The sequence below is a fragment of the Leucopleurus acutus genome (genome assembly GCF_964270905.1).
Source record: "Leucopleurus acutus genome assembly, chromosome: 8".
Lineage (NCBI taxonomy): Eukaryota > Metazoa > Chordata > Mammalia > Artiodactyla > Delphinidae > Leucopleurus > Leucopleurus acutus.
This window is the reverse complement of record NC_139151.1, coordinates 48,950,031-48,978,025: the sequence shown is the minus strand read 5'-3', so window position 1 is coordinate 48,978,025 and position 27,995 is coordinate 48,950,031. Positions and strand designations below refer to the sequence as shown.

The following is a 27,995-nucleotide window of genomic DNA, read 5'->3' as shown; positions in this document are numbered from 1 at the left end:
ATGGGCCCAGCCACTCCGCAGCATGTGGGATCTTCCCGGACCGGGGCACGAACCCACATCCCCTGCATCAGCAGGTGGACTCCCAACCATTGCACCACCAGGGAAGCCCGGCAGGTGGATTCTTAACCACTGTGCCACCAGGGAAGTCCCCCCATGAGGTTTTGATATAGCAGTCTATATACACACAAGGTTGTATTAAGTTGCTGGTCTCTTTCCACCTAAAGAAGTTCCTTTAGCATTTGTTGTAAACGTGGTTTGGTGGTGAATTCTCTTAGCCTTTGCTTGTCTGTAAAGCTTTTGATTTCTCTGTCAAATCTGAATTAAAGCCTTGCTGGGTAGAGTATTCTTGGTTGTAGCTTTTTCCATTTCATCACTTTAAATATATTTTACCACTCCCTTCTGGCCTGCAGAGTTTCTGCTGAAAACTTTATGGAGATTCCCTTGTATGTTATTTGTTGCTTTTCCCTTGTTGTCTTTAATATTTTTTCTCTTTAATTTTTTCCAGTTTGATTAATATATGTCTGTGTTCCTCCTTGGGTTCATCCTGTATGGGACTCTCTGCAATCCCTGGACTTGAGTGTTTCCTTTCTCATATTAGGGAAGTTTTTGGCTATAATATCTTCAAATATTTTCTCAGGCCCTTTCTCTTTCTCTTCTCCTTTGTTGACACCTGTAATGTGAATGTTGATGCGTTTAATGTTGTCCCAGATGTCTCTGAGACTGTCCTCATTTCTTTTCATTTTTTGTTCTTTATTTTGTTCTGTGGCAGTGATTTCCACCACTCTGTCTTCTAGCTCACTTCTGCCTCAGTTATTCTGCTATTGATTCCTTCTAGTTAATGTGTTGTTCATCTCTGTTTGTTCTTTAAATCTTCTAGCTCCTTGTTAAACATTTTTTTTGTATCTTCTCAGTCTGTGCCTCCATTCTTTTTCTGAACTTTTGGATCATCTTTACTATCATTACTCTGAATTATTCTTCAGGTAGATTGCCTATCTCCTCTTGATTTAGTTCTTGTGAGTTTTTATCTTGTTCCTTCATTTGCAACATATTTCTCTGTCATCTCCTTTTGTCTACCTTTCTGTGTTTGTGGTCTCCTTTCCACAGGCTGCAGGATCATAGTTTCTCTTAGTTCTGTTGTCTGCCCCCTGTGGGTGAGGTTGGTCCTGGGGTTTGTGCAGGCTTCCTGGTGGAAGGGACTGGTGCCTGCTGTCTGGTGGGTGGAGCTGGGTCTTGTCTCTCTGGTGGGCAGGGCCGTGCCAAGGGGTGCGTTTTGAGGTAGCTGTGAGCTCAGTATGACTTTAGGCAGCCTGTCTGCTGATGGGTGGAGCTGTATTCCTGTTTTGCTGGTTGTTTGGCCTGAGGCATTCCAGCTCTGGAACTTGTAGGATTTTGGGTGGGGCCAGGTCTTGGTGCCAAAAATGGGACCTCTGGGAGAGATCATGCTGATCAGTGTTCCCTGGGGCCTCTGCCACCAGTTTCCTTGCCCCCAGAGTGAGCTACCGCTGACCTTTGCCTCCTCAGGAGACCCTCCAAGACCCCTAGTTAGGTCTAGCCCTGGTTCCTATGGAGGTATTGCTTTGTGCTGGGTCCCAGTGCATGCGAGAACTTGTGTGTGCCCTCCAAGAGTGGAGTCTCTGTTTCTCCCAGTCCTGTGGAGCTCCTGCACTCAGGACCCACTGGCCTTGAAAGCCAAATGCTCTGGGGGGGCGGTTCTTTCTCCCGATGCCTGACCCTCAGACTGTCTTGTAGGGCTATTTTTATGTGGGAACGTCCCTGTATAGCCTAAGTGGGTTTAATATTTTTTGGTGCTAGAGCTGTTTTTAATATGCTTGTCTGCCACCTCTTTCCTCAGTGTATGCTGGCCATTATCCCCTTGGTAAGAGGAGTGACTGATGTTGTGGTGACCTGAGCCTGCACTGGATATTGAATGGGGGGCTTCCCCTTGCTCTGAGGTTGTCACTGCCCTGTCAGGGGCAGGGTCTGCTCTCCAGTTGGAGTAGAGGCCCCGAGATCTGTTTCTGAGCTGTGTTTCTGACCTGCAGTGTGACATAGGCAGGATTGGAGCACTCTCTCTGGGAGAGAAGCCACTGGGTTTTCCTCCTCCAGAGCTGTTCAACCGTGAGTGTGCTCTGTTGCATCACTTTTCACCTGTTGTGCTGGCTCATAAATTATACTATTGCTGGAACTGCTCTCAGACCCACCTTAACAAAGGGTATGCCGGCAATTGGCCCTGGTGTCTTTCAGGCGCTGTTTTCACCAGACTACCAGCACAGATCCACTGCAGTCAGGTCCCAGGACTGCAGTAATTGTGCACCAGGACCTGCTGTGGGAGTTATGGAGGCAGCTCAGATTCTGGCCCGGTCTAGTCCCCATGTGTATGTGCCCACAAACCCACAGTTGCTAAAGCTAGACCCATCTCAGCTGGGGGAGCACTCATTCATTTGGATATTCTGCAGGTGCTGAGTTTACAAAGCTGGCAGCTGGGGTGTAAATCCGCAGTTCCCACAGCTGTGAGGAGAGATTTCCGCTCTTCTTCCTTAGTTGCATGGCCCATGAGGCTCAGCTGTGGTTTCAGCCCCACCTCTGCATGTGGGCCTTCCACCAGTGTCTGTTCCCGAGGCTTGCCCCAGAGCCTGCCTAGGTGGATGGGGTCAGAGGCACCAACAGGTGGGGCAAATGCCAGCCTGCTGGGGTGGGCAGGGGGAAGGACGCAGCCGCAATGGGTGGGGCACATGAGCCTGCTTGGGCTGTGGGGGTGAGTGAGCCTGCTCTTGCAGGCGGTGGCCAAGGAGGGTGAGGCCTGCAAGCCTGCTCAGGCAGGAGCCCCTTCTAGTGCCCGGGGAGGCAGGGGCTGGCACGTGGGGAAGGGGGCTGCAATGGCGGCCAGGGCTTCTTCCACAAACATTCCCGCGTGTAGAGCTCTGTACTCCCATACCTTCAGGCTCTCTCTTTGCAGCTAACAGCAGTCCCCTCCCTGGGTCTGCTCTCCAAACCCCAGGTTCTAGCACCCAGCCTCTGTCCGCACCAGCAGACACATGTCTCAGGCTGGGACGTGCCGGGCTGTGGCACCAAACATTCATGTAGGTCTTACTCTGTCCTGCCTGCCACAGGCTGGTCGCTGTGCTATCCTCTGAGCCCCTGAAGCTCCCCAGCTGGTCTCCCTACTAGCGAGGGGGCTTCCCTGGGTGTGGGAACCTCTCCTCTTTCAGTTCCCCCCCCCCAGGGGTGCAGGTCGTGTCCTGTTTCCTCTTGTCTTTTTAAAATTTCTTTTGTCCTACCCAGTTGCATGGGGATTGTTCTCGTCCTTTTAGGTGTCCGAGGTCCTCTGCTAGTGTTCAGCAGGTGCTCTGTCAGAATTGTTCCATTCTTGATGTACTTATGGGGAGAGGTGACCTCCATGTCCTCCTATTCTGCCATCTTGACTCCTCCCCCACTTCTAGCTCAGTTTTTGTTTTCTTTTTTAATAGAGGAGCTAAAATTGTTTGATGTTCTTTACTGCTAAAAACAGGAGAGTAGGACTAGGAAGAGAAGGAGGTATCCTTTTGAGGGGAGGGCAGTGTTCATGCAGAGGTCACATTCCTTTCACTCACGTTCCCATGGGTTTGCGGACATGCAGTGGATTTCCTTCGCTAAAGGCAAGAAAGGGCACCCCATGAGGTGTTTATAAGATTTATGCTGTTCCAGGAAGGAAAGGCTAACATCTCCCTCCCAAGTGGATGTCCACTAGGTCATGGAGTTTGCTGACTTGCCCTGGGGAGAGAAGATGAGAATGTCAGGCAGGGAGAAAGAAAGGAGGCAAGAACTAGCCCTAGTAAGTTCCACCTGAGGGGTAGGAAAGATGCATGCTGCTCATGTCGGCAAGCTCACATTTGAAGCTGCTGAGGACAGATGAGAAAGGGTGACTACGTGCTTGTGAGGAGGGACTGACGCAGCTGGGGCAAAGTGGGTGAGTGCATCAGAGGACTACAGTGTGCTACTGCCAGGGGGTTTTGTAGAAAAGATCGCTGATGCCCCCAGGGGACCACGTGCTGGGGGAGTTGAGTTTCTTAGCATTGGTGCGTGTTTGGTTCTCTACCCATCCAGGCTACACCACCCGTGATAGCCAACAGAAAGGAGGACTGCCACAGGAGATTGTGAGGAATGCCATTTCCCATTTTTTTTTTTAAACAACTTCACTTCTACCAGAGAAGAAATCTAAGAGAAAGGAAGATCTAGAGGGTGGTATGAGAGAGAGAGAGCAGATCACTCCTCTATCAACTCCAGAGCACTTTGGTGGACCCCAAGTCTTAATTATGTTGGAAAGAGAGACAGAGGTTTGACTGAAAACACAAGATTTTAAAATAGACTAAATAATAGAGATTTTAACTGAAATGCCATTAAGGAAGTCTACTTGTCATTGAGAAATAGGGTTGAACAAAGCATAGTTGGTAACAGATATTGGAAAAATAGTGATTTAATTTTTATACAGTAACCAATTAAGTGTTGTCAATTAAATCAGTTGCGATTATAAAGCAAGTGGATGGAAATATTAACTCCTTCTTCTCAGCCCCTTCAGCTTCTATCTGATTGGGGAATTTAGAAATACGAAATACTAAGTCCTCTACACGTAAGCCTGGCCAGCCAACATCACCATTCTCATTTCCTGCCTTGCACACCTTGCGCCAAATCACTGCTGAAATCTGCTTAGATGTTCATGTTTTTGCATGTGCTCTTTCTCCTGCAGGGAGTACCCTTCCTTCCAATATCTGTCAGTCAGGCAAATATCCACAGATGCTTCAGTTCTCAGCTTGAGAGTTATATCTTCTCTGAAACCATCCTGACCTCTTCCCCCCTCCCTCTTTGATACCCATTCTTGGTCAGATATCCTTTCTGGATCCTTCACTAATCCCTCATACGTATTTCCTGTGTGATGCTTACACTGTTATGTGCAGGTGTGTGTTTATAGTTCTGTCACTCTCAATAGATAATGAGTCCTCTGAAGGAAAAGATCTGATTTGACTTGTTCAGTGTAGTACCTCGCACGGTGCTTGGCATATATATAACATAAGCTTCATAGAGATTTGCTAACAGAAAGAAAAAAAAGGGGTAACGTGGGGAGGGAGGGAGGAAGGAAGGAAAGAATTTATGCTCAAAGTGACAAGGGTGCTCGGTTTGGTTTAAGAGAAGGCTCCATATTATTCTTATCGTCTTACCCTTCCAGGGAGATGGCCCGTTGGAGAGTCACTGAAGGCTGGCGGGTTGTAGTGCTGTGTTGGGAATGACTGCAAGAAAAGAAAGGAAAAACAAACACAATCATTTATTTAAAATATCTTTGCACATTCTAATAGTCTTATTGTCATGAAAAGAATCAATCTTGGAAGAAATACAGGAGACATTAACTGACTGTTCTTTGGTGATAAGCAGAAGCGTCCACCACAGTATAACACTCTACCAGATAAGGGGCTAATATTTCGTTATAATTTGATTTCAACATGTATTATTCAAAAGCAAGCTTTAAATGAAGGGTAGCCGTGAAAATAAATACATATATTTGGAAGAGGTAATTATTTTCCCCTTGGAATAAGGTAACATAAAAACAAATTTCACTATGATGCAATATATTATTTTTTTAAGGCAGAACATTTTTTTCTAACAAAATTTTAAAACAGCAAATTTGAAAATTGTAGTAGTATTTAATTAGTATAAATTTATTAGTTTCTATTTGCATACTTGTAAAAATAACAATAATTCAACTGTTGAAGGAACACAGAAACTTGAAAAATGGGATTTCCAGTTGCATATCAACATTAGTTAGAACTTAAGGTTATTCCATATTTGGTTGCATGATAACAAGGTAAGACTGATTTTATAGATAAGTATTTGCACTAGAAATTATATTGTATCTTTGCACTAGAAATTGTATGTATAGTAGTATCTAGTACTTATTGCCTGAGTTACTTTTCTAGGTATATTATTTCTTACAACTCTATGAGGTATGTACTGTCCCATTTGACAGATGAGGAAATTAAGGTAAGGAAGGTTTAAAATTTGCCCAAATTCACGTGGTAAATACCTGTGCTCGAAATGGTATCTAGACGTGCCATTCTTCTTAACCATCATATTACCTTCCAAATGGTAACAGTTTTTTTGGCTTTGAAAGAATTTGTCTTACAATCTCAGAATACTCTTCAATTAGAGATAGAGGGAGACTCTTTCATCTGAGATATGCACAATGACAATCCAAAAGCATACTGTAATGAATTGTGAGTTTCCTATTATTAAAGTATACAATAAATGGTATTTCAGTGTGTAATTTTAGTTTGTAGTATTAGTTTAAAAACTTATTTGTAACATTAGTTACATATACATGTAGTGTGTAAAGGTGTGTATATACAAATATATGTATAGAGAGAAACTTGAGTAAAATATTTGCAGAACATGAGGCAACTTCACACAATTCTAAGACTTCTCAGCACATACTTTGAAAACACTGACATTGCCATAGAGAGCCAAGCAAATAGGCTGCAGATTTTCATTCAGAACTTTTGTTATTATGGGTGAGAGGAGGTGTTTCTCTGTGACTAGCATTTAGCTGTGACATGGATGACATTTATCTGAGGTTGAGAGAGCAGAATTTGGGGACTATGGCTAAGGCCTAGAGAATGGTCTTCTTCAAATTAAGGATAGTATCCTTTGTTTCCTGGCATCCCTCATAGTGCCGATCATCACTTATGTCCACTAAGTGTGTTTTGATTGGCCAACTGAAAGGCAGCATAGCATTGAGGAGCTGGACCATGTAGCCAGGCTGCCTGAGTACAAATTTCAGCTCTGCCACACAGACCAATGTGACCTTGATTGAGTTTCTTAAAGTTCTCTGTAACAGTACCTTCCTCATAGGGTATTCAATGAATACAGTGTTTAGAACAGTGTCTGTCTGTCTTACATGGTAAAAGCTACATAAGTGTTAAATAAACATATGATTTAGCAGAGTGTGCACTTTGAGATCTTTCTTTAGTACTAAATAAGCATAATTAATTATTTAGATCACTTCAATTAGCCATATAGTCAATGCCACAAGGTGTAGATTTGTGAGTATATTATAACTTTGGTGGTCAATATCAAATTATTAAAATGTTTTCTGTTGTAAAAACAACATTATAAAATTAATAGAAATCAGCCATAGCAATCAAGAAAGAAGAAATAAAATGTATCCAGATTGGAAGGGAAGAGGAAAAATTGTCATTATATGCAGATGACATGATACTATACAGAGAAAAATCCTAAAGGCGCACCACCAGAAAACTACTAGAGCTCATCAATGAATTTGGTAAAGTTGCAGGATACAAAATTAATATACAGAAATCTGTTGCATTTCTTTACACTAGCAATGAAATATCAAAAAGGGAAAGTAAAAAAAAAAAAAATCCCCTTTAAAATTGCATAAAAAAATACTTAGGAATAAGCCTGACCAAGGAGATGAGACATATGCTGAGAACTATAAAACACTGATAAAGGAAACTGAAGATGAGGCAAAGAAATGGAAAGATAGATAACCCATGCTCTTGGATTGGAAGAATTCATATTGTTTAAATGACCATACTATCCAAAGCAATCTACAGATTTAATGTGATCCCTATCAAATTACCCATGGCATTTTCCACAGAACTTGAACAAATAACTCTAAAATTTATATGGAACCACAGAAGACCCAGAATTGCCAAAGCAATCCTGAGGAAAAAGAAAAAAGCTGGAGGTATAACCCTCCCAGACTTCAGACAATAGTACAAAGTTACAGTAATAAAAACAGTATGGTGCTGGCACAAAAAGACATATGGATCAATGGAACAGGACAGAAAACCCAGAAATTAACCCATGCATTTATGGTCAAAATTAATCTACAACAAGAAGGCAAGAATATACAATGGAGAAAAAACAGTCTCTTCAATAAGTGGTGCTGGGTAAACTGGACAGCTGCATGTAAAAAAAATGAAATTAGAACACTCTCTAACACCATACACAAAAATAAACCCCAAACGGATCAAAGACCTAAATATTTAAGACTGGATCTGTAAAACTCCTAGAAGAGAACACACGCAAAACATTCTCTCTCTGACATAAATTGTAGCAATGTTTTCTTAGGTCAGTCTCCCAAAGCAATATAAATAAAAGCAAAAATAAACAAATGGGACCCAGTCAAACTTACAAGCTTTTGCATAGCAAAGGAAACAAAATGAAAAGACAGTCTATGGAATGGGAGAATATATTTGCATATGATGCAACCGACAAGGGATTAATCTCCAAAATATACAATTATGCAGCTCAATATCAAAAAAAAAAAAAAAGACCCAATCAGAAAATGGGCAGGAGACCTAAATAGACATATCTCCAAAGAAGACACATAGACAGCCAACAGGCACATAAAAAGTTGCTCAACATGGCTAATTACTAGAGAAATGCAAATTAAAACTACAGTGAGGTATCATCTCATGCTGGTTAGAATGGCTATCATTAAAAAGTGTACAAATAACAAATGCTGGAGAGGGTGTGGAGAAAAGGGAACACCCCTATACTGTTGGTGAGAATGTAAATGGGTACAGCCATTATGGAAAACAGTATGGAGGTTCCTCAAAAACTAAAATCTAAAAATAGAGTTGGCAATATGATACAGCAATCCCACTCCTGGTCATATACCTGGAAAAGAGGAAAACTGTAACTTGAAAAGATACATGTACCCCAGTGTTTATAGCAGCACTATTCACAATAGCCAAGACATGGAAGCAACTAATGTCCAAAGGCAGATGAATGGATAAAGATGTGGTGTATATACACACACACACACATATATATATATATATATATATATACACACACACACATGTACACAACACTGGAATATTAATCATAAAAAGAATGAAATAATTCCATTTTCAGCAACATGGATGGACAGAGATTATCATACTAAGTGAAGTAAATCAGAGACAGACAAGTAATATGATATCACTTAGATGTGGAATCTAAAATGATACAAATGGACTTATTTACAAAACAGAAATAGATTAACAAAGAACAGACTGGTGGTTGCTGAGGGGGAGGGGAGTGGGATGGATTGGGAGTTTGGGGTTTGCAGATGCAAACTATTATATATAGAATGGATAAACAACAAGGTCCTACTGTATAGCACACGGAGCTATATTCAATATCCTGTGATAAACCATATGGAAAAGAATATAAAAAATGTATATATGTATAACTGAATCACTTTGCTGTACAGCAGAAATTAACACAACATCGTAAATCAACTATACTTCAATAAAAAAAATTCTCTGACATAAATCGTAGCAATGTTTTCTTAGGTCACTCCCCACAGGCAACAGAAATAAAAGCAAAAACAAACAAATGGGACCTAATCAAATTTACAAGCTTTTGCATAGCAAAGGAAACCAAAAGACAACCTAGGGAACAGGAGAAAATATTGCAAATGATGTGACCGACAAGGGTCAATTAATTCCCAAAATATACAAACAGCTCATAAAACTCAATAACAAAAAAAACAAACAATCCATCAAAAAATGAGCAGAAGACCTAAATAGACGTCTCCGAAGAAGACACATATTGGGTTGGCCAACAGGCACATGAAAAGATGCTCAACATCGCTAATTATTACAGAAATGCAAATCAAAACTACAATGAGGTATCACCTCACACCAGTCAGAATGACCATCATCAAAAAGTCTACAAATAATAAATGCTGGAAAGGGTGTGGGGAAAAAGGAACCCTCCTACACTGTTGGTGAGAATGTAAACTGGTGCAGCCCCTATGGTAAACAGTATGGAGTTCCTTAAGAACCCGAAAATAGAGTTACCATATGATTCAGCAATCCCACTCCCAGGCGTATATCTGGAGAAAACTCTAATTCGAAAAGATAAATGCATTCCAGTGTTGATAGCAGCACTATTTACAACAGCGGAGACATAGAAGCAACCTAAATGTCCATCAACAGATGAATGGATAAAGAACGTGTGGTATATATACATAATGGAATATTACTCATCCATAAAAAAGGATGAAATAATGCCATTTGCCACATGGACCTAGAGATTATCATACTAAGTGAAGTAAGTCAGACAGGGAAAGACAAATATCATATGATATAACTTAGATGTGGAATCTAAAAAATACAAATGAACTTATTTACAAAACAGAAACAGATTCACAGAAATAGAAAACAAACTTATGGTTACCAAAGGGAAAAGGGGGCAGAGAGGGATAAATTAGGACTTTGGGATTAGCAGATATAAACTACTATACATAAAATAGGTAGACAACAATGTCCCTATATTGCACAGGGAAGTATATTCAATATTGTGTAATAAACTATAATGGAAAAGAATATGAAAAAGAATATATATATATTCACATATACATATACGTAACTGAATCACTTTGTTGTAGACCCAAAACTAACACAACATTGTAAATCAACTATACTTCAATTAAAAAAATTAAATTAATGGAAATCAAAATAAGAGAGTAAAAAAAATTCACATATAATTCCACTGCCTTGTCTCAGACTTTACAGAATCATCTAATGTAATTCTCAGAGCTGTCCTATAAGGAAGGTATGAGAATCCCCATTTTATATTTAAGAAAACACAAAGAACTTAACATGTCAGAAAACAACAGCTTGCAAATATGGAGCCAAAATTCAAACTAAAGCCCCTCTTGTTGCCAAGTGTATGTACTTTAAACTCTATGCTACTGATTCTCTGTATTTCCACATGTGTTTCATATCATTTTAAATATACACAGACCATATATAACTTCATATCTGCATTCCTCCTCCCCCCCTTACATTATAATTTAATCACTCCTGGCAAGGTTTCCATAATTATTATTTTGGTGTTATATAATGTTACTTACTCTGAAGATGTAATTTATTTAATCATCCTTTTACAAATGGATATTTGGGTTATTTCTGTTGTTTTAATATTATAAACAATGCTGCAATGAACATAGTGAGATCAATTACTTTTTTTTTACTTGACAATCTCCTTTGAATGTATTCCCCCAAATGGAAATATTTATTTGGTTATGTTTTATGACTTATGTTATTAATTACTTTTCAAAAGTTTCTACCATTTTATTGCTTCTAAAAACATAGGTATATGTGCCAGTTTCACCACAATCTTATAAGCCCAGCTGTTATAATTAAAAAAAAATTGATACTAGGTACAACAAAATGATGCCTCAGATTTATGAGTATTTCTTTATTTATGAGAATGACCTTTTCTTTTCTATGTGCTTATTTGCGAATTGTATTTTTTTGTTTAAACTGTTCAGGCTTTTCCTTTACCATTTATCTTCCACTGGTTTAGAGAGTACCAACATTTCTTGGATAAAGATCAATGATGCTTACTAAGCAAGATTAATGAGTAACTGGAATCACTGATAGCTTCCTCACCAATAACCTGGCCCATATAATGAAAACAAAGAAATATTCAGTAATCTCACTTTTCACTACCTTAAACTAATTACTTTAATATTCTGCCCCAAATTATTCCAAAAATGTCCCTTTAAAAGTTTTAGTGACACTTAGATTAAGTGCAAAAGGTACCAATGAAGTGCTCACAGAAATTGACTCCTTTTGTGTTACACAAAGTCAGCTAATTTCTCCTAGCATGTAAATCTGGAACAAACAGAGCTTTTTACAACATGTAATTACCCTTTTACTCTACTAAGACATATATGGTGAATTACCTGACAGTCAAGACCTACAGATGCACGGGAATTTTTGTTATACCCTGATACTAACATTTAAGCAGTAATTGCAGTCGGTATTAGAAGCTACCTGATAGCTTCTAAGTGGTATTTAAAAAAAAAAAAATCAAATATCTTCCCCTTGGGACCGAGTAGGTTTCATCCTTTCTGTATCATTGGCTAAATACATAGCATGCTGCTAGTTCTACCATGACTAAGAAATTATAGGTGACATCTGCCTGGCTCTTTCACTTCTTGAGGCAGAGAGGCCAGCCGGATGGAATTCTGAGAAGTGTAGTGGAAAGAACCAAGGAAAGAAAGCACAGCTAAAACTTAAAGCTTTCAAAAGCTAAAAGAATTGTTGTAAAGCCAAACCAGCTTTACAGCAAATGTTAAAGGAAATTCTCTGGGCAAGAAAGAAAAGGCCACAACTAGAAACAAGAAAAGTACAGAAGGAAAGAGCTCACTTGTAAAGGCAAACATACAGTAAACGTAGGAAATCATCCACACACAAAGCTAGTAGGGAGGTTAAAAGAGAAAAGTAGTACAGTCATCTGTATCCACAATAAGTGGTTAAAGGATACACAAAACAACTAGATGTAAAGTATGGTATCAAAAACAGCATGAGGGGAGGAGAGTACAAATCAAGGGTGTTTAAAATGCATTTGAAATGAAGAGATCAGCAATTGAAAACAGCTGCATATATATACAGACCACTGTAAAAAAAAACCTCATGGTAACGGCAAACCAGAAATCTATAATAGATACAAAGAAAAAGGAATCCAAGGATAACACTAAAGATAGTCATCAAACCATAAGAGAACAAAAGAAAAAAAAAGGTGTACAAAAAGAAATACAAAACAATTAATAAAATGGCAATAAGAACATACATATTAGTGATTACCTTAAATGTAAATGGACTAAATGTTCCAACCAAAAGACAAAGACTGGCTGAATGGCTACAAAAACAAGACCCGTATATATGCCAACTACAAGAGATTCACTTTATTTATTTATTTAGAGATTCACCTTAGATCTAGAGAGACATACAGACTGAAAGTGAGGGGATGGGAAAAGATATTCCATGCAAATGGAAATAAAAGAAAGCTGGAGTAGTAATACTTTTATATCAGACAAAATAGACTTTAAAGACTGTTACAAGAGACAAGGACACTACATAATGATCAAGGCATCAATCCAAGAAGATATAACAATTGAAAATATATGTGCACCCAACATAGGAGCACCTCAATACATAAGGCGAATGCTAACAGCTATAAAAGAGAAAATTGACAGTAACACAATAATAGTGGGGGACTTTAACACCCCACTTACATCAATGGATGGATCATTCAGATAGAAAATCAATAAGAAAACATAGGCCTTAATTAACACTAGACTGTGAGGAGTTAATTGATATTTATAGAGCATTCAACCTGAAAGCAGCTGAATACACATTCTTTTCAAGTGCACATGGAATATTCTCCAGGATAGATCACATGCTAGACCACAAACAAGGCTCAATAAATTTAAGAAAACTGAAGTCATGTCAAGCATCTTTTCCAACCACATTCTATGAGACGAGAGATCAACTACAAGAAAAAAACTGCAAAAAACACAAACACATGGAGGCTAAACAATATGTTACTAAACAACCAATGGATCACTGAAGAAATCAAAGAGGAAATCAAAAAATACCTAGAGACAAATGACAACAAAAGCACTGTGATCCAAAACCTATGGACATAGCAAAACCAGTTCTAAGAGGGATGTTTAGAGCAATACAAGCTTACCTCAGGAAATAAGAAAAATCTCAAATAGCTTAACTTTACACCTAAAGCAACTGCAGAAAGAAGAAGAAACAAAATCCCAAGTTAGTAGAAGGAAAGAAATCATAAAGATCAGCGCAGAAAGAAATGAAATAGAAACAAAACGAGCAAAGATCAATAAAACTAAAAGCTGGTTCTTTGAGAAGATAAACAAAATTGATAAACCATTAGCCAGACTCATCAAGAAAAAGAGGGAGAGGACTCAAATCAATAAAATTAGAAATGAAAAAGGAGAAGTTACAATAGATGCTGCAGAAATACAAAGCATCCTAAGAGACTACTACAAGCAACTCTATGCCAATAAAATGGAAAACCTGGAAGAAATGGAAAAATTCTTAGAAAGGAGTAACCTTCCAAGATTGAACCAGGAAGAAACAGAAAATATGAACAGACCAATCACAAGTAATGAAATTGAAACTGTGATTAAAAATCTTCCAACAAACAAAAGTCCAGGACCAGATGGCTTCACAGGTGAATTCTATCAAACATTTAGAAGAGAGTTACCACCCATCCTTCTCAAACTCTTCCAAACAACTGCAGAGGAAGGAACACTCCCAAACTCATTCTACAAGGCCACCATCACCCTGATACCAAAACCAGACAAAGATACTACAAGAAAAGAAAATTACAGACCAATATCACTGATGAATATAGATGCAAAAATCCTCAACAAAATACTAGCAAACAGAATCCAACAATACATTAAAAGGATCATGCACCATGTTCAAGTGGGATTTATCCCAGGGATGCAAGGATTCTTTCATATATGCAAATAAATCAATGTGATATACCAGATTAACAAACTGAAGAAGAAAAACCATATGATCATCTCAATAGATGCAGAAAAAGCTTTTGACAAAATTCAACACCCATTTATGATAAAAACTCTCCAGAAAGTGGGCATAGAGGGAACCTACCTCAACATAATAAAGGCCATATATAACAAACCCACAGCAAACATCATTCTCAATGGTGAAAAGCTGAAAATATTTCCTCTAAGATTAGAAACAAAACAAGGATGTCCACTCTTGCCACTATTATTCAACATAGTTTTGGAAGTCCTAGCCACGGCAATCAGAGAAGAAAAAGAAATGAAAGGAATACAAATTGGAAAAGAAGAAGTAAAATTATCACTGCAAATGACATGATACTATACATAGAGAATCTTAAATATGCCACCAGAAAACTACTAGAGCTAATCAATGAATTTGGTAAAGCTGCAGTATATTTAATTAATGCACAGAAATCTCTTGCATTCCTACACACTAATGATGAAAAATCTGAAAGAGAAATTAAGGAAACACTCCCATTTATCACTGCAACAAAAAGACTAAAATACCTAGGAATAAACCTATCTGGGAGACAAAAGACCTGTATGCAGAAAACTATAAGACACTGATGAAGGAAATTAAAGATGATACAGACAGAGAGAGGTACCATGTTCTTGGATTGGAAGAATCAATATTGTGAAAATGACTATACTACCCAAAGCAATCTAAAGATTCATTGCAATCCCTATCAAATTACTAATGGCATTTTTTTACAGAACTAGAACAAAAAATCTTAAAATTTGTATGGAGACACAAAAGAGCCCGAATAGCCAAAGCAGTCTTGAGGGAAAAAAATGGAGCTGGAGGAATCAGACTCCCTGACTTCAGACTATACTACAAAGCTACAGTAATCAAGACAATATGGTAATGGCACAAAAACAGAAATATAGATCAATGGAACAGGATAGAAAGCACAGAGATAAACCCATGCACCTATGGTCAACTAATTTATGACAAAGGAGGCAAGGATATATAATGGGGAAAAGACAGCCTCTTCAATAGGTGTTGCTGGGAAAACTGGACAGTTACATGTAAAAGAATGAATTTAGAACACTCCCTAACACCACACACAAAAATAAACTCAAAATGGATTAGAGCCCTAAATGTAAGACTGGACACTATAAAACTCTTAGAGGAAAACATAGGAAGAACACTCTTTGACATAAATCACAGCAAGATCTTTTTTGATCCACCTCCTAGAATAATGGAAATAAAAACAAAAATAAACAGATGGGACCTAATGAAACTTAAAAGCTTTTGCAAAGCAAAGGAAACTACAAACAGGATGAAAAGACAACCCTCAGAATGGGAGAAAATATTTGCAAATCAACCAATGGACAAAGGATTAATCTCCAAAATATATAAACAGCTCATGCAGCTCCACCTGAAAGAAACAAACAACCCAATCCAAAAATGGGCAGAAGACCTAAATAGACATTTCTCCAAAGACATACAGATGGCCAAGAAGCACATGAAAAGCTGCTCAGCATCACTAATGATTAGAGAAATGCAAATCAAAACTACAGTGAGGTATCACCTCACACCAGGTAGAATGGGCATCATCAGAAAATCTACAAACAACAAATGCTGGAAAGGGTGTGGAGTAAAGGATCCCTCTTGCACTGTTGGTGGGAATGTAAATTGATACAGCCACTTGGAGAACAGTATGGAGGTTCCTTAAAAAACTAAAAATAGAATTACCGTATGATCCAGCAATCCCACTACTGGGCATATACCTAGAGGAAACCATAAATCAAAAAGACACATGCACCCCAATATCCATTGCAGCACTATTTACAATAGCCAGGTCATGGAAGCAACCTAAGTGTCCATCTACAGACGAATGGATAAAGAAGATGTGGTACATATACACATTGGAATATTACTCAGCCATAAAAGGGAATGAAATTGGGTCATTTGTAGAGACGTGGATGGATCTAGAGACTGTCATACAGAGTGAAGTAAGTCAGAAAGAGAAAAACAAATATCGTATATTAATGCATATATGTGGAACCTAAGAAAATGGTACAGATGAACCGGTTTGCAGGGCAGAAATAGAGACATAGATATAGAGAACAAACATACGGACACCAAGCGGGGATAGTGGTGGGGGGTGGTGATGGGATGAATTGGGAGGTTGGGATTGACTTATATACACTAATATGTACAAAATGGATAACTAGTAAGAACTTGCTGTATAAAAAATAAAATTCTAAAATTAAAAAAGTAGAGACTAAAAAGAAAATTAGAAAAGATCAATGAGACTAAAAGCTGGTTCTTTGAAAACATAAACGAAATTGATAAACCTTTAGCCAGACTCATCAAGGAAAAAGGGGAGAGGATCCAAGTCAATAAATTCAGAAGTGAAAAAGGAGAAATTACAACTGACACCACAGAATAAAAAGGATCATAAGAGACTACTACAAGCACCTATACACCAATAATATGGACAACCTAGAAGAAATGAAGAAATTCTTAGAAAGGTACAATCTTCCAAGACTGAACCAGGAAGAAATACAAAATATGAACAGACCAATTAACAGAAATGATATTGAATCAATAATTAAAAAGTTCCCAACACACAAAAGTCCAGAACCAGATGGCTTCACAGGTCAGTTCTATCAAACATTTAGAGAAGAGTTAACACTTATGCTTCCGAAACTCTTCCAAAAAATTGCAGAGGAATGAACACTCCCAAACTCATTCTACGAGGTCACTGTCACCCTGATATCAAAACCAGAAAAGATACCACAAAAAAGAAAGTTATAGGCCAATATCACTGATGAAAATAGATGCAGAAATTGTCGACAAAATACTAGCAAACTGAATCCAACAATACACTAATAGGAGCATACACCATGACCAAGTGGGATTTATCCTAGGGATGAAAGGATAATTCAATATCCTCAAATCAATCAGTGTGATACACCACATTAACAAATTAAAGAATAAAAACAATATGGTCATCTCAGTAGATGCAGAAAAAGCTTTGGACAAAATTCAACACCCATTTATGATAAAAACTCTTCAGAAAGTGGGCATAGATGGACCATATCTCAACATAATAAAGGCTATATATGACAGACCCACAGCTAACATCATACTCAATGGTGAAAAGGTGAAAGAATTCTGTCTATGATCCGGAACAAGACAAGGATGCCTACTCTCACCATTTTATTCAACACAGTTTTGGAAGTGCTAGCCATAGCAATCAGGGAGGAAAAAGAAATAAGAGGAATCCAAATTGGAAAGGAAGAAGTAAAACTGTGATTGTTTGTAGATGACATGAAACTATACAGAGAAAATCCTAAAGATGCCAAGAGAAAACTACCAGAGGGCATCAATGAATTCAGCAAAGTTGCAGGATACAAAATTAATATATAGAAATCTGTTGCAATTCTATACACTAAGAACGAAAGATAAGAGAGAGAAATTAAGGAAGCAATCTCATTTAGCACTGCAGCAAAAAGAATAAAATACCTAGCAATAAACCTACCTAAGGAGGCAACAGACCTGTACTCAGAAAACTATGACACTGATGAAAGAAATTGAAGACAACACAAACAGAAAGATATACTGTGTTCTTGGATTGGAAGAATATGTATTGTGAAAATGACCACACTACCCAAGGCAATCTACAGATTGAATGCAATCCCTATCAAATTACCAATGGCATTTTTCACCAAAAACCAAAAAAATTTAAAATATGTATGGAAATACAAAAGACCTCTAATAGCCAAAATAATCTTGAGAAGGAAGAACAGAGCTTGAAGATTCATGCTGCCTCACTTCAGACTATTCTACAAAGCTACAGCAACCAAAACCATATGGTACTGGCACAAATGCAGACACAAAGATCAATGGAATAGGATCAAAAGCCCAGAAATAAACCCACACACTTATAATCAATTACTCTACAACAAAGGAGGCCAGAATATACAGTGGAGAAAAGACAGTCTCTTTAATAGGTGGTGCTGGGAAAACTGGACAGCTACATGTAAAAAATAATGATATGAGAATATTTTCTAACTCCATATATAAAAATAAACTCAAAATGGATTAAAGATCTAAATGAAAGACCAGATACTATAAAACTTCTAGAGGAAAATATAGGCAGAACACTCTTTGACTTAAATTGCAGTGACATTGTTTTTTGGATTTGTCTCCTAGAGTAATGGAAACAAAAGCAAAAATAAACAAATGGGACCTAATTAAACTGAAAAGCTTTTCCATAGCAAAGGAAACCATCAGCAAAATGAAAAGACAACCTACAGAATGGGAGAAAATATTTGCAAACACTGAGACTGACAAGGGATTAATCTCCAAAATATACGAATAGCTCATACAGCTGAATATATTAAAAATACATTAAAAAAAATGGGCAGAAGATCTAAATAGACATCTCTCCAAAGAAGACACATAGACGTCCAACAGGCACATGAAAAGATGCTCAACATGGCTAATTATTACAGAAATGCAAATCAAAACTACAATGAGGTACCAACGTCACGTTGGTCATGAAAAAGTCTATAAACAATAAATGCTGGAGAGGGTGTGGAGAAAAGGGAACCCTCTTACACTGTTGGTGAGAATATAAACTGGTGCAGCCACTATGGAAAACAGTATGGAGGTTCCTTAAAAACTAAAAATAGAGTTGCCATATGACCCATCAATCCCACTCCTGGTCCTATATCTGGAAAAGCCAAAACTCTAATTTGAAAAGATACACACACCCCAGTGTTCACAGCAGCACTATTTACAATAGCCAAGACATGGAAGCAACCTAAATGTCCATCAACAGATGAATGGATAAAGAAGATGTGGTATGTATACATAATGGAATATTACTCATCCATAGAAAAGGATGAAATATGTCATTTGCAGCAAGAAGGATGGACCTAGAGATTTTCATACTAAGTGAAGTAAGTTGGACAGAGAAAGACAAATATCATATGATATCACTTAGATGTGGAATCTAAAAAATGATACAAATGAACTTATTTACAAAACAGAAACAGATTCACAGAAATAGAAAACAAACTTATGGTTACCAAAGGGAAAACGGGGTGGAGAGGGATAAATTGAAAGTTTGGGATAGGCAGATATAAACTACTGTACATAAAATAGATAAACAACAAGGTGCTACTGTATTGCACAGGGAAGTATATTCAATATTGTGTAATGAACTATAATGGAAAAGAGTGTGAAAAAGTGTATTTATATATATACATACACACACACACACACACACACACACACACACACACACATATGTAACTAAATTACTCTGCTGTAGACCCAAAACTAACACAACATTGTAAATCAACTATACTTCAATTAAAAATAGTATATAATATATATATTTTTAAATTAAAACAAAAAACAACAACAACAAAACCCTTAAAGCTTTCAGCATTGGAGGGCTAAGTGCTTGGAATGTTCTTTGTCTGAAAAAAAACACAGACCTACCCACAAATGGCCATTCTCCTTATTGTATCTATCATTTTTCTACACAGTGTCAAACACCTCTTCTGTGAAGCTTTCTATGATATGCCTACCTACCTCCCCAGTGCAGCTGCCATGCTCTCTGTGCCCCACCCAAGCTTCCCACATATCCAGAATAGCACCCATGGCTGAGAATCACCACCACTTATTATACATGCCTGTTTTTCCTATTATATTGCGTGTGCTTTCAGAGGAAGGAGTAGGGCTTATTCATCTGTACATTCTCAGCCCAGGGCTGGCCCATAGAAGATGCTTCATAAATATCTTTTTGAATGAGGAATACCAAGGATTGAGTTCCATCTATCTGTAAGGCTGATGCTTTATCTCATTTGAACTATCTAACAACATTGAGAACTAGATATTATGCCCATTTTTGAGAGAAAGTAAATCAAGTCTCAAGGTCTCACAGGTAGTAGGTAGCAAAAGTAGAAGACAGGTTTGTCAGCTCCATAGTCTCCTCTAAGACAAACCATGTTACCTTTCAGAAAAGTGAAATCAAAGCTCTGTGATTAGTCCATGCAGATGACCCAACACATTGTGTTACGAACCATTATACTAAACTCATACTAAAGATCATTGATAGCATTTTTTTGCATAAAATACTACCCATTATTTTCACCATGTATACCCAACTTGCATGCCAGTGGCTTTTGAAGATCATTTTAAAGATGACGATCATTTAACAGAGGGACTTCTCTGCCCTATCCACACCACCTCATTAGTGAGCCCAAGGACATTTATGAGCATTTAAGTGATAACACATGGTGGGTGAGTAGGGTGAGAATGAGGAAGGCTTAATATCATGTCACAGCACTGATGCTGGGGGAAGAAGTCCCTGTCACCTGGTAGGAAACCTGTGGCACTGTACTTAGGTGGCTTGCCTGAGGTGCCAAATAAGGGGACTGTGGAGGTAACTCTTACCAAAACTTTTTAAGACTCAGAAAACGATAATAGTTCTATTGCCTTTCTAAATCATGCTGTCATTGAATAAAATTGAGCCAGAAAATAGTAGGGTCTCTTTTCTGAGAACTGCATGATTTTCCAGTGAAAGACTCCTTAGCTGTTCCCTAAGAAAATGGCATTTGAATGGAGCTGAAAAATGCATTCCTATTGCTGCGTAAAATTAAAAACAATTTGAGTATCTGAATTGAAATTGTTTTGTAACACATGGAACACCAAGGACCTAGCTAGTGGTGATAAATGGCTTTTTAATTTTCTCCTTCTCTGAAGCAATGAGAGGCAAGATAAGTGGTCTTTCCAAAATGTTGTAATATTAAAACTATGTTATTTTAATGGAGAGCACAAAGTTTTTTGTGTCTTTAATTAACAAACTGGTAAACTTATTTAATGTGACTTGTAAGGTCCCATCCATCAACTAAAATACCTCCTGATGTATTTTCAATATTCTATTTCATTCTTCACTCACTTTTCTGAAGAACTCACATCTCTCCTTGTCATATTTAACTCTCCACCTTTCTCTTATATACCTGTATCTATCATTTTCTGCTTCCTTAATATTATTTTCTTCTCTTGTTTTTAGTCTACTTTCCCTCCCTTCATTTACTTGCATTAAGTTGCCACTATTCTTAAAAATAAGAATATATCTTCTTGGTTATCCTACCGCTGTCTCAAATGCAACATAATCAAAGCACCAGCACCTTCCTCCATAAAGCTCGATTATTCCTCCTGTTGCTTCATTGATACTTAACATGAGGTAGTTTTATCATTATTTATATGTTCTGTTTACATCTAACAAATATTAATTGGGCACTTACTCCACACCAAGGATTGTGTTAGGTGCTTGGGATGATTTTTGGATTCCTTAATACTGTAGTCCTCAATAAATACTGATAATAAAGAAGATGGTGAAATCAAATAAACCACTTGGCTTCTTTTCGTACGGGTAACATTTTACAATACATCTCCAGGTATAGTTGATAGACAAACCATATAAGCTGGAACTGAACAGGTGTATAAGTATTTTAAATGTTGGAGAAGGGAAAGACTTTCTGAGAAGCTAGGAGAGCATGTTCAAGGTCATGGAGGGCCAAAAGTATGTGTTGTGCTCTGGCAACCTGGAGTGGTTTGGCTTAACCAGAGCAGACTGGCCATGGATGAGGCCTGGAACCTGGCTGGGGGTGGATCATGAGGGGCAGTGAGGTCTGGACTTCATTCTGATGGTAGTGGTGAGCTCTCCAAGGTTATTAAGCAGGGGTACGAAGGGGTCAGAATAATATCTATGACTCAGAAGGGTAAGGTTGAAAATACTCTGAAAAGTGGAAGAAAGAGGAGGAAATCTACAGGTAGGGAGACTAAAGGGAAATCATCATAGTAGAGAAAACTAATAAATGCCTAAACTTTGATGATGGCGATTGGAATTAAGAAACGGGGATACACTGAACACATGTGGAAGTAAAATATCCAGGAATGAATAAGAGGAGGTTATAGAGAGGGCACATTGATCTCTAGAATTGATCCTAGTGATCTGGATGGGCGGGCATTTCTCCTGAAAGTTAACATCTCCTAGAGAGAAGGGGCTTGCCCTTCCCAGGGTATAGGAGTAGTTGTGCCCTCTTCATGAACTTCCAAATGAACCTTCAAAAGTAGATTGACTTTGGTGTTAGAAGGAGGGTGGTGGTGAGAATGAATTGAGTTCTGCCATTGGTTGAGAGGATGAGCACACTGTTAACAGAATCAAATAGTATTGTGTGTATGAGAAAGTACATTTGTGGATGGGAAAATATAATTGAGTTTGGTTTTGTACAAGATTAGCTTGATGTGCCTATTTACATGTGTGGGAGATAAGATTTGCAATGGAACAACCAAAATTACTGGAAAGTTCTTCCTTCTCTTGGTGTAACACCTACTTACCCATAATTGGCACTGAATTACTGAGATATTCCTTGCATCTTCTGCTCCTTCAAATAAACATTTTTGGTTTTTTATGAGATGGTTTTCAAGATTCCTAGCCATCTTTGCCTGTATACTCTTAATTTTTCCTTTTGATTTCTACTTAAACTGCAGAACCTAGAAATGAATTCAGAGTTCCAGATGTGTTTAGGCCAGGGCTAAGTGCCACTAGATGCTGACTTTCCTCCACCTGGATTCCAGACGCCTGCCAGAGCTGGCTAAGATACCATGGACTTTAAAAATGTGCTAAACTGAATGGAAAAAGGAATATAAGGCTTAGTTCCTATCTATCTTCTAGGAGTTCACGTGTATTCTGGGACTGACAGTAACAGTACATAAAAATTAAAAAAAAATTAAAAGGCATGAAGAGGATAAAATCACATTCTACAAACAGTGGTGTAATTGTAGATAGACTGATTCTCAAAAATTAACTTGCTGATAAAATTTTATAAATAAACATGTAAATAAACATGAAAAAAATTTGCTAAATTGTATTGATAAATTTAGGGTTAACTTCTCATATATTTGTAACACGATAGATTTGATTCAAAATCAAATCTATCATGTACTTGTATATTGGGTTTTGGGAAACTCAATATAGTTATTAATATCCATCCCACCCTTGTCAAATTGAATGGTATTGATCATGATATATTTTTATAGTTTGTTAAGCTAGCATTAGATGATCAATTTAACTCAGTTAATATTTATTAAGCATCTAAGATGTGCCAGCCATTATAGGACTTCACTCTTTCATCTAGTTTCGTATCATCTTTGAATATGACTTTTATATTTTCATGCAAACTATTAATTACAAATAGAGACAAGGACTGTGCATTGTGGCAAATCATCACAGATCTTCCTCCAGCTTAATAGTTAGTCCACGAGTTTCATGTTTGAGCTCTTTTAATCAGCATCTTTCTGGAAATTAACCAGTCCTCGAGCTGACCAATGTCCATAGCAGGTGGAATGCTCATGACCCTTATATTTCCATGCCTTCCATGTACTTGTATTCTTACTAAGGATCAGTTGTAATTGTTCTCAAATCTGTTTATTCGTACTCATTTTTATATTCATGCAGTTTAATTAAATGTTACAAAAATAAAATACGAGTAGGTGAAAAAGAATTGTTTCTATCAAGAGTAAGTTGTATTGATCTAGAAAGACTTAATACTCACATGTAGTTAAAAACTTTGCTGCCAAATTAGGTGTGAGAGAAAAAACGGTAAAGGTCAGAAAATAATTATAAATTGAGAATTTTTCACATAGTTTACTTTTGATTCTCATGCTAATTTAAAGAAATCCAAACTGGAAGGCACGGATAATGGATTAAGGTATGCAAGAAAAATAAAGTAGGACTTCATAAAAAAATGGGCCTCAGGTTTCAGGTCTTTTGAATCAATTTGGTGTGCCAAACATTTTAAAGCAATTAACAGACAATTCAGATGTTGGGAAGTAACATCATAAAAACTCTGGCCAGGGACTGACAATGCTAAAGAAAATCTTGACCCTCACATATAAAAAAATGATGAAGAACAAAATGTGTTAACTCATCTCAGACAAACCAAAAGTTCTGATAATTTATAGCAAAACAATGTATGACATTGGATTAATGACGATGATTTGTTGAAAATTGAAATTGCGGACAAAAAGAAATCATGCATTCCAGGACAAACGGATGGATCTAAATATGAAGAAAAATACTGGATTAAGTTCAGGGCCCTAAATTTCTCATGCCATAGCCAGAGAAGCTAGAAATGTGGTTTTACTTTATGCTGAACAGACTCAATCAACAGTCAGTAATAACATGGTGACTCAGAAAAATTGGAGGGGCCTTACTGGAGATATTCCATTTCTTTTTTTAAATACCGTCAAACCACTGGTTTTATTTTGCCACCATACAGTTATATTTTTAAAAGTTAAGTTGAAATAATTAGTGCATGCAAGTATTTTTTTCCACTAAATGATGACTATTGTATTCAATATTTTGACTAACAAATAAAACCTGGTTCTGGTTTTGTGGGTTACAAGAAGTTCTACTGTATGAATGTCTAGCAGATTATCACCCAGATATTTGTTCTCTCCTTATCCTTAAAGAGTATCACGGGAGACCTTAGAGTCTTCTTAAAGAGGAGACATAGACTACATTTCATGGTCAGAATGTGGTTAAGGTGAAATTAGAACACAGAGTCAACTCCTAGCCCATGGTTTTCTCTGTCCTGTGCCACTGGGATTTCTTCATATTCTTCTCTGTGGCAACAGTTCAGTGATGAACATGGTAGCCAAAATATTGGCCATTTAAAAAAATCCTGCTCATCACTGTTAAGTAGCTGGAAGACTCTGAAGGTGCACTTCAAATGCTGATTCAATCTCCATGACAAATTCTTTGCTTAAAGCAAGAATGAGAAATCCCAGTATTTTGCCCTCTGGACTGAACCAAATGGTGTATGACTGGTCTCAAAACCTAAAACGTCAGGAGCAAAATGTAGTGTTTTAATACAGCAGGCATATTCCTGCCTTTATTCATTTTTTTTTTAGATGGCTGACTGACCATACATCATTTTTCTTTGCTTTTGTAGTATACAAGCTGCATCTCAGGAGGTAATGTATGAACATGTATCAAAAAGCTCCTTTCCGTGCAGGTTATTTTTCACAAGGGAAGTGAAACATTGAATTTACAATAGCTTAAATCAAGTGTCAGATAGCTCCATGAATGCAGCTACTTCAAAAAGGAAAACCGAGTTTAGTTAGGAATTTTACATAAAATATTGACGACTACTACAGAATGCACCAACAATCAGAGAATTAGAAATGGGAAGGTTTTTGTATACCAGTTGGGATTTTAGGCATTTAATTAATACGACCCTGGATATCCCTTTATTTCACACAGGAAGCAAATTTTTCAGGATAACACTGTCTGGTTTTTAGTCTTTGACAATATCTGGGAAGGAAAGTTGTGTGAAAAAAACGGCAGAATTCTAGAAGTGAGGAATGTGGGTTCTCTTACGAGCTCAATAGCCTTAGATAGGTCACTTCACTTGCCTTGTTTTGATTTTTTTCTTCAGTTTGAATAGGAAACAATTGTTCCCGCCCTCCCCATCTACTTTAGTGGGTATAGATGGGAAACAGTACTGTGATGGGAAAGGAGCATGGGCTTGGGAGTCAATGGCCTTGAATTAGGGATTTCTTACTCTTCTTAATTAGGTACTCGTCAACCTCAGACGGAACACTCTCATCTCCAATCCTGTCATCAGTAATAATGTAGATAATAGTGCCTTCTCACAGACTGCTCTGAGGGGGAAAATAAAGCTATGTATGAGAAAGAAATTTTGTAAAGTGTGAGGTATGGGAAATAGTAAGTGGAAATTACTTTCTAGGGAGGCAGTGCAATTTGGTCACAAGATGTCTGAACATAGAGACCTGAGCTAACCAATGGGCACAAGGAAGGAAAATAGGGCTTGAGCTAAGAAGCATCAGGAAATAGAATTACAGGATTTGGCGATTTCATGTGGTGGGTGAGTGAGGAGTCTAGGACAACTTCCATGTTTCTGGTTGAAGTGATTGGGTCAGTGCTGGTACTTCATACTGAGAAAAGAGTGTGAGAATAATAATAGATTTGGGGAGAATATAATTATTTTGATATACATGGTGAGTTTGGGGAACCCTTATGACATTAAGGTACAGATATCTTATAAGATACATTTTGTAGCCTGATCTCAGTAGACTATTCTGGTATGAAAAGATCCATTTTGGAGTCAACATAGTATATATAAGTACATTGGAAAGCATGAGTATTCCTAAAGTGATTGTGATGAAAAGAACTGAAAGCTGAGATGGAGACCTGGAGATAACCAACATTATAAGATGTGTAGAAGAAGATAAACCTAGAAAAAAGACTAAGAAAAAAATGAGTGGAGAAATAGGAGGAAAACCAAGAGAATATGAGGTAATGTCAGCTAACAATGGGAGCAGAGAGATAGTTTCAAGAAAGAGAGTTTGGTCAACAATTTCCAAAGACCTTAGAGAGTTTACAGCAGAGGGAAAACTGATCATTGGAGTTTGAATTATATTCTGTAGGCAAAGAGGAGGTCATGCACAATTTTAAGCAATATTAAAACACAGCCACTTCTGCAGTTTAGAGAGAGCCTTCTATGATCCCCAGCTAAATAAAACAGCTAGAGAAGAGATAGAGAAAGCCAAGTAGCTGTAAGAGGAAGCTTGTCTTAAGAAGACTAGGTATGAATACCAAAGCTTTCTGTCATAGCATTACTAGGGGCCAGTCCTCAGAAACCCTTTCTGTAGCGCAAATGGAATAATCACCTTTCCCCTGGCAAACCAGTGTAGGCACCAAGGCAACGAATGGAAACTCTTGCCTCCTATCATACTGTTGGGTTCTATTTTCAATGAAGAATTGTTCTTATTCTATCATTTATTTTCTATATTGATTTTCATGCAGACAGCTGGAACATCCAAATAAATGTGGGCCACTTGGTTGGTAGAAGATATTAGTTTGTATGTATTAGTGTTGTGGAAAAGCTCCACATGTTTAGTGAAAGGGAAATTGTTTCACTTGACATCTGTAGTCTTGAGTCTTCCACACAATGGTTACCATAGAGAAGTCATCACCATCACTGCAGTAACAAGTGACATGCGGAAAAGGCCAGTTCGTTTCCCTCCGCTCTTCACTATTCACACCCCCAAAGTAGGAATTGTTTCCTCCTCTGGTATTTTCCCTTGGTTGAATATGTTCACGGTAGCCATGAGGTTATTTGTTCAGCTAAGCCTCTACATATTACCAGAATTCTAGTATTGAAGAGATGAAAATTGGGACATAAAACCCAACATGATGAAATACAATGCTTTCTAAATCCCTTAATGTAGATTTTTAATTCAGTCCAGTGAAGTGAAACTAGACCCCAGCAGCAAACCCTTTCTTTTTAAATAAATTCTCGGTTTCCTTGGGGATTAATTTTCCAACACAAAGCACCTCTTTTAAAAAAGTTTTTGGGGCTATGAACAGCTTGATAATATTTAGTATTCATAGCCATTTGACAATCAACGTAAGAAAAATGTCAAATGTAAAATATCAATGTTAGGAAAGTATCAAAACACTAAAATGCTTTGTCTTTGTATCCTAACGACAAGCTTGCAAATAAAGAAGACTGAATTTCCTCATTAATGAAA

General features: G+C 37.7%; 1 protein-coding gene across 7 annotated transcripts in view; it reads right to left on the bottom strand.

The window, feature by feature from the left end:
* Positions 1–27,995, bottom strand: part of DLG2 (discs large MAGUK scaffold protein 2) — an 812,656-nt gene that overhangs the window by 414,215 nt on the left and 370,446 nt on the right. For all 7 annotated transcript variants that reach the window (XR_014326386.1, XM_082844899.1, XM_082844903.1 and 4 more), the window contains one exon: positions 5,193–5,261. Coding sequence is in view for 6 of the 7 variants with exons in the window: in XM_082844899.1 (XP_082701025.1) it covers positions 5,193–5,261 (69 nt within the window). In the remaining variant the exon portion in view is untranslated. The remainder of the gene's footprint in view (positions 1–5,192; positions 5,262–27,995) is intronic.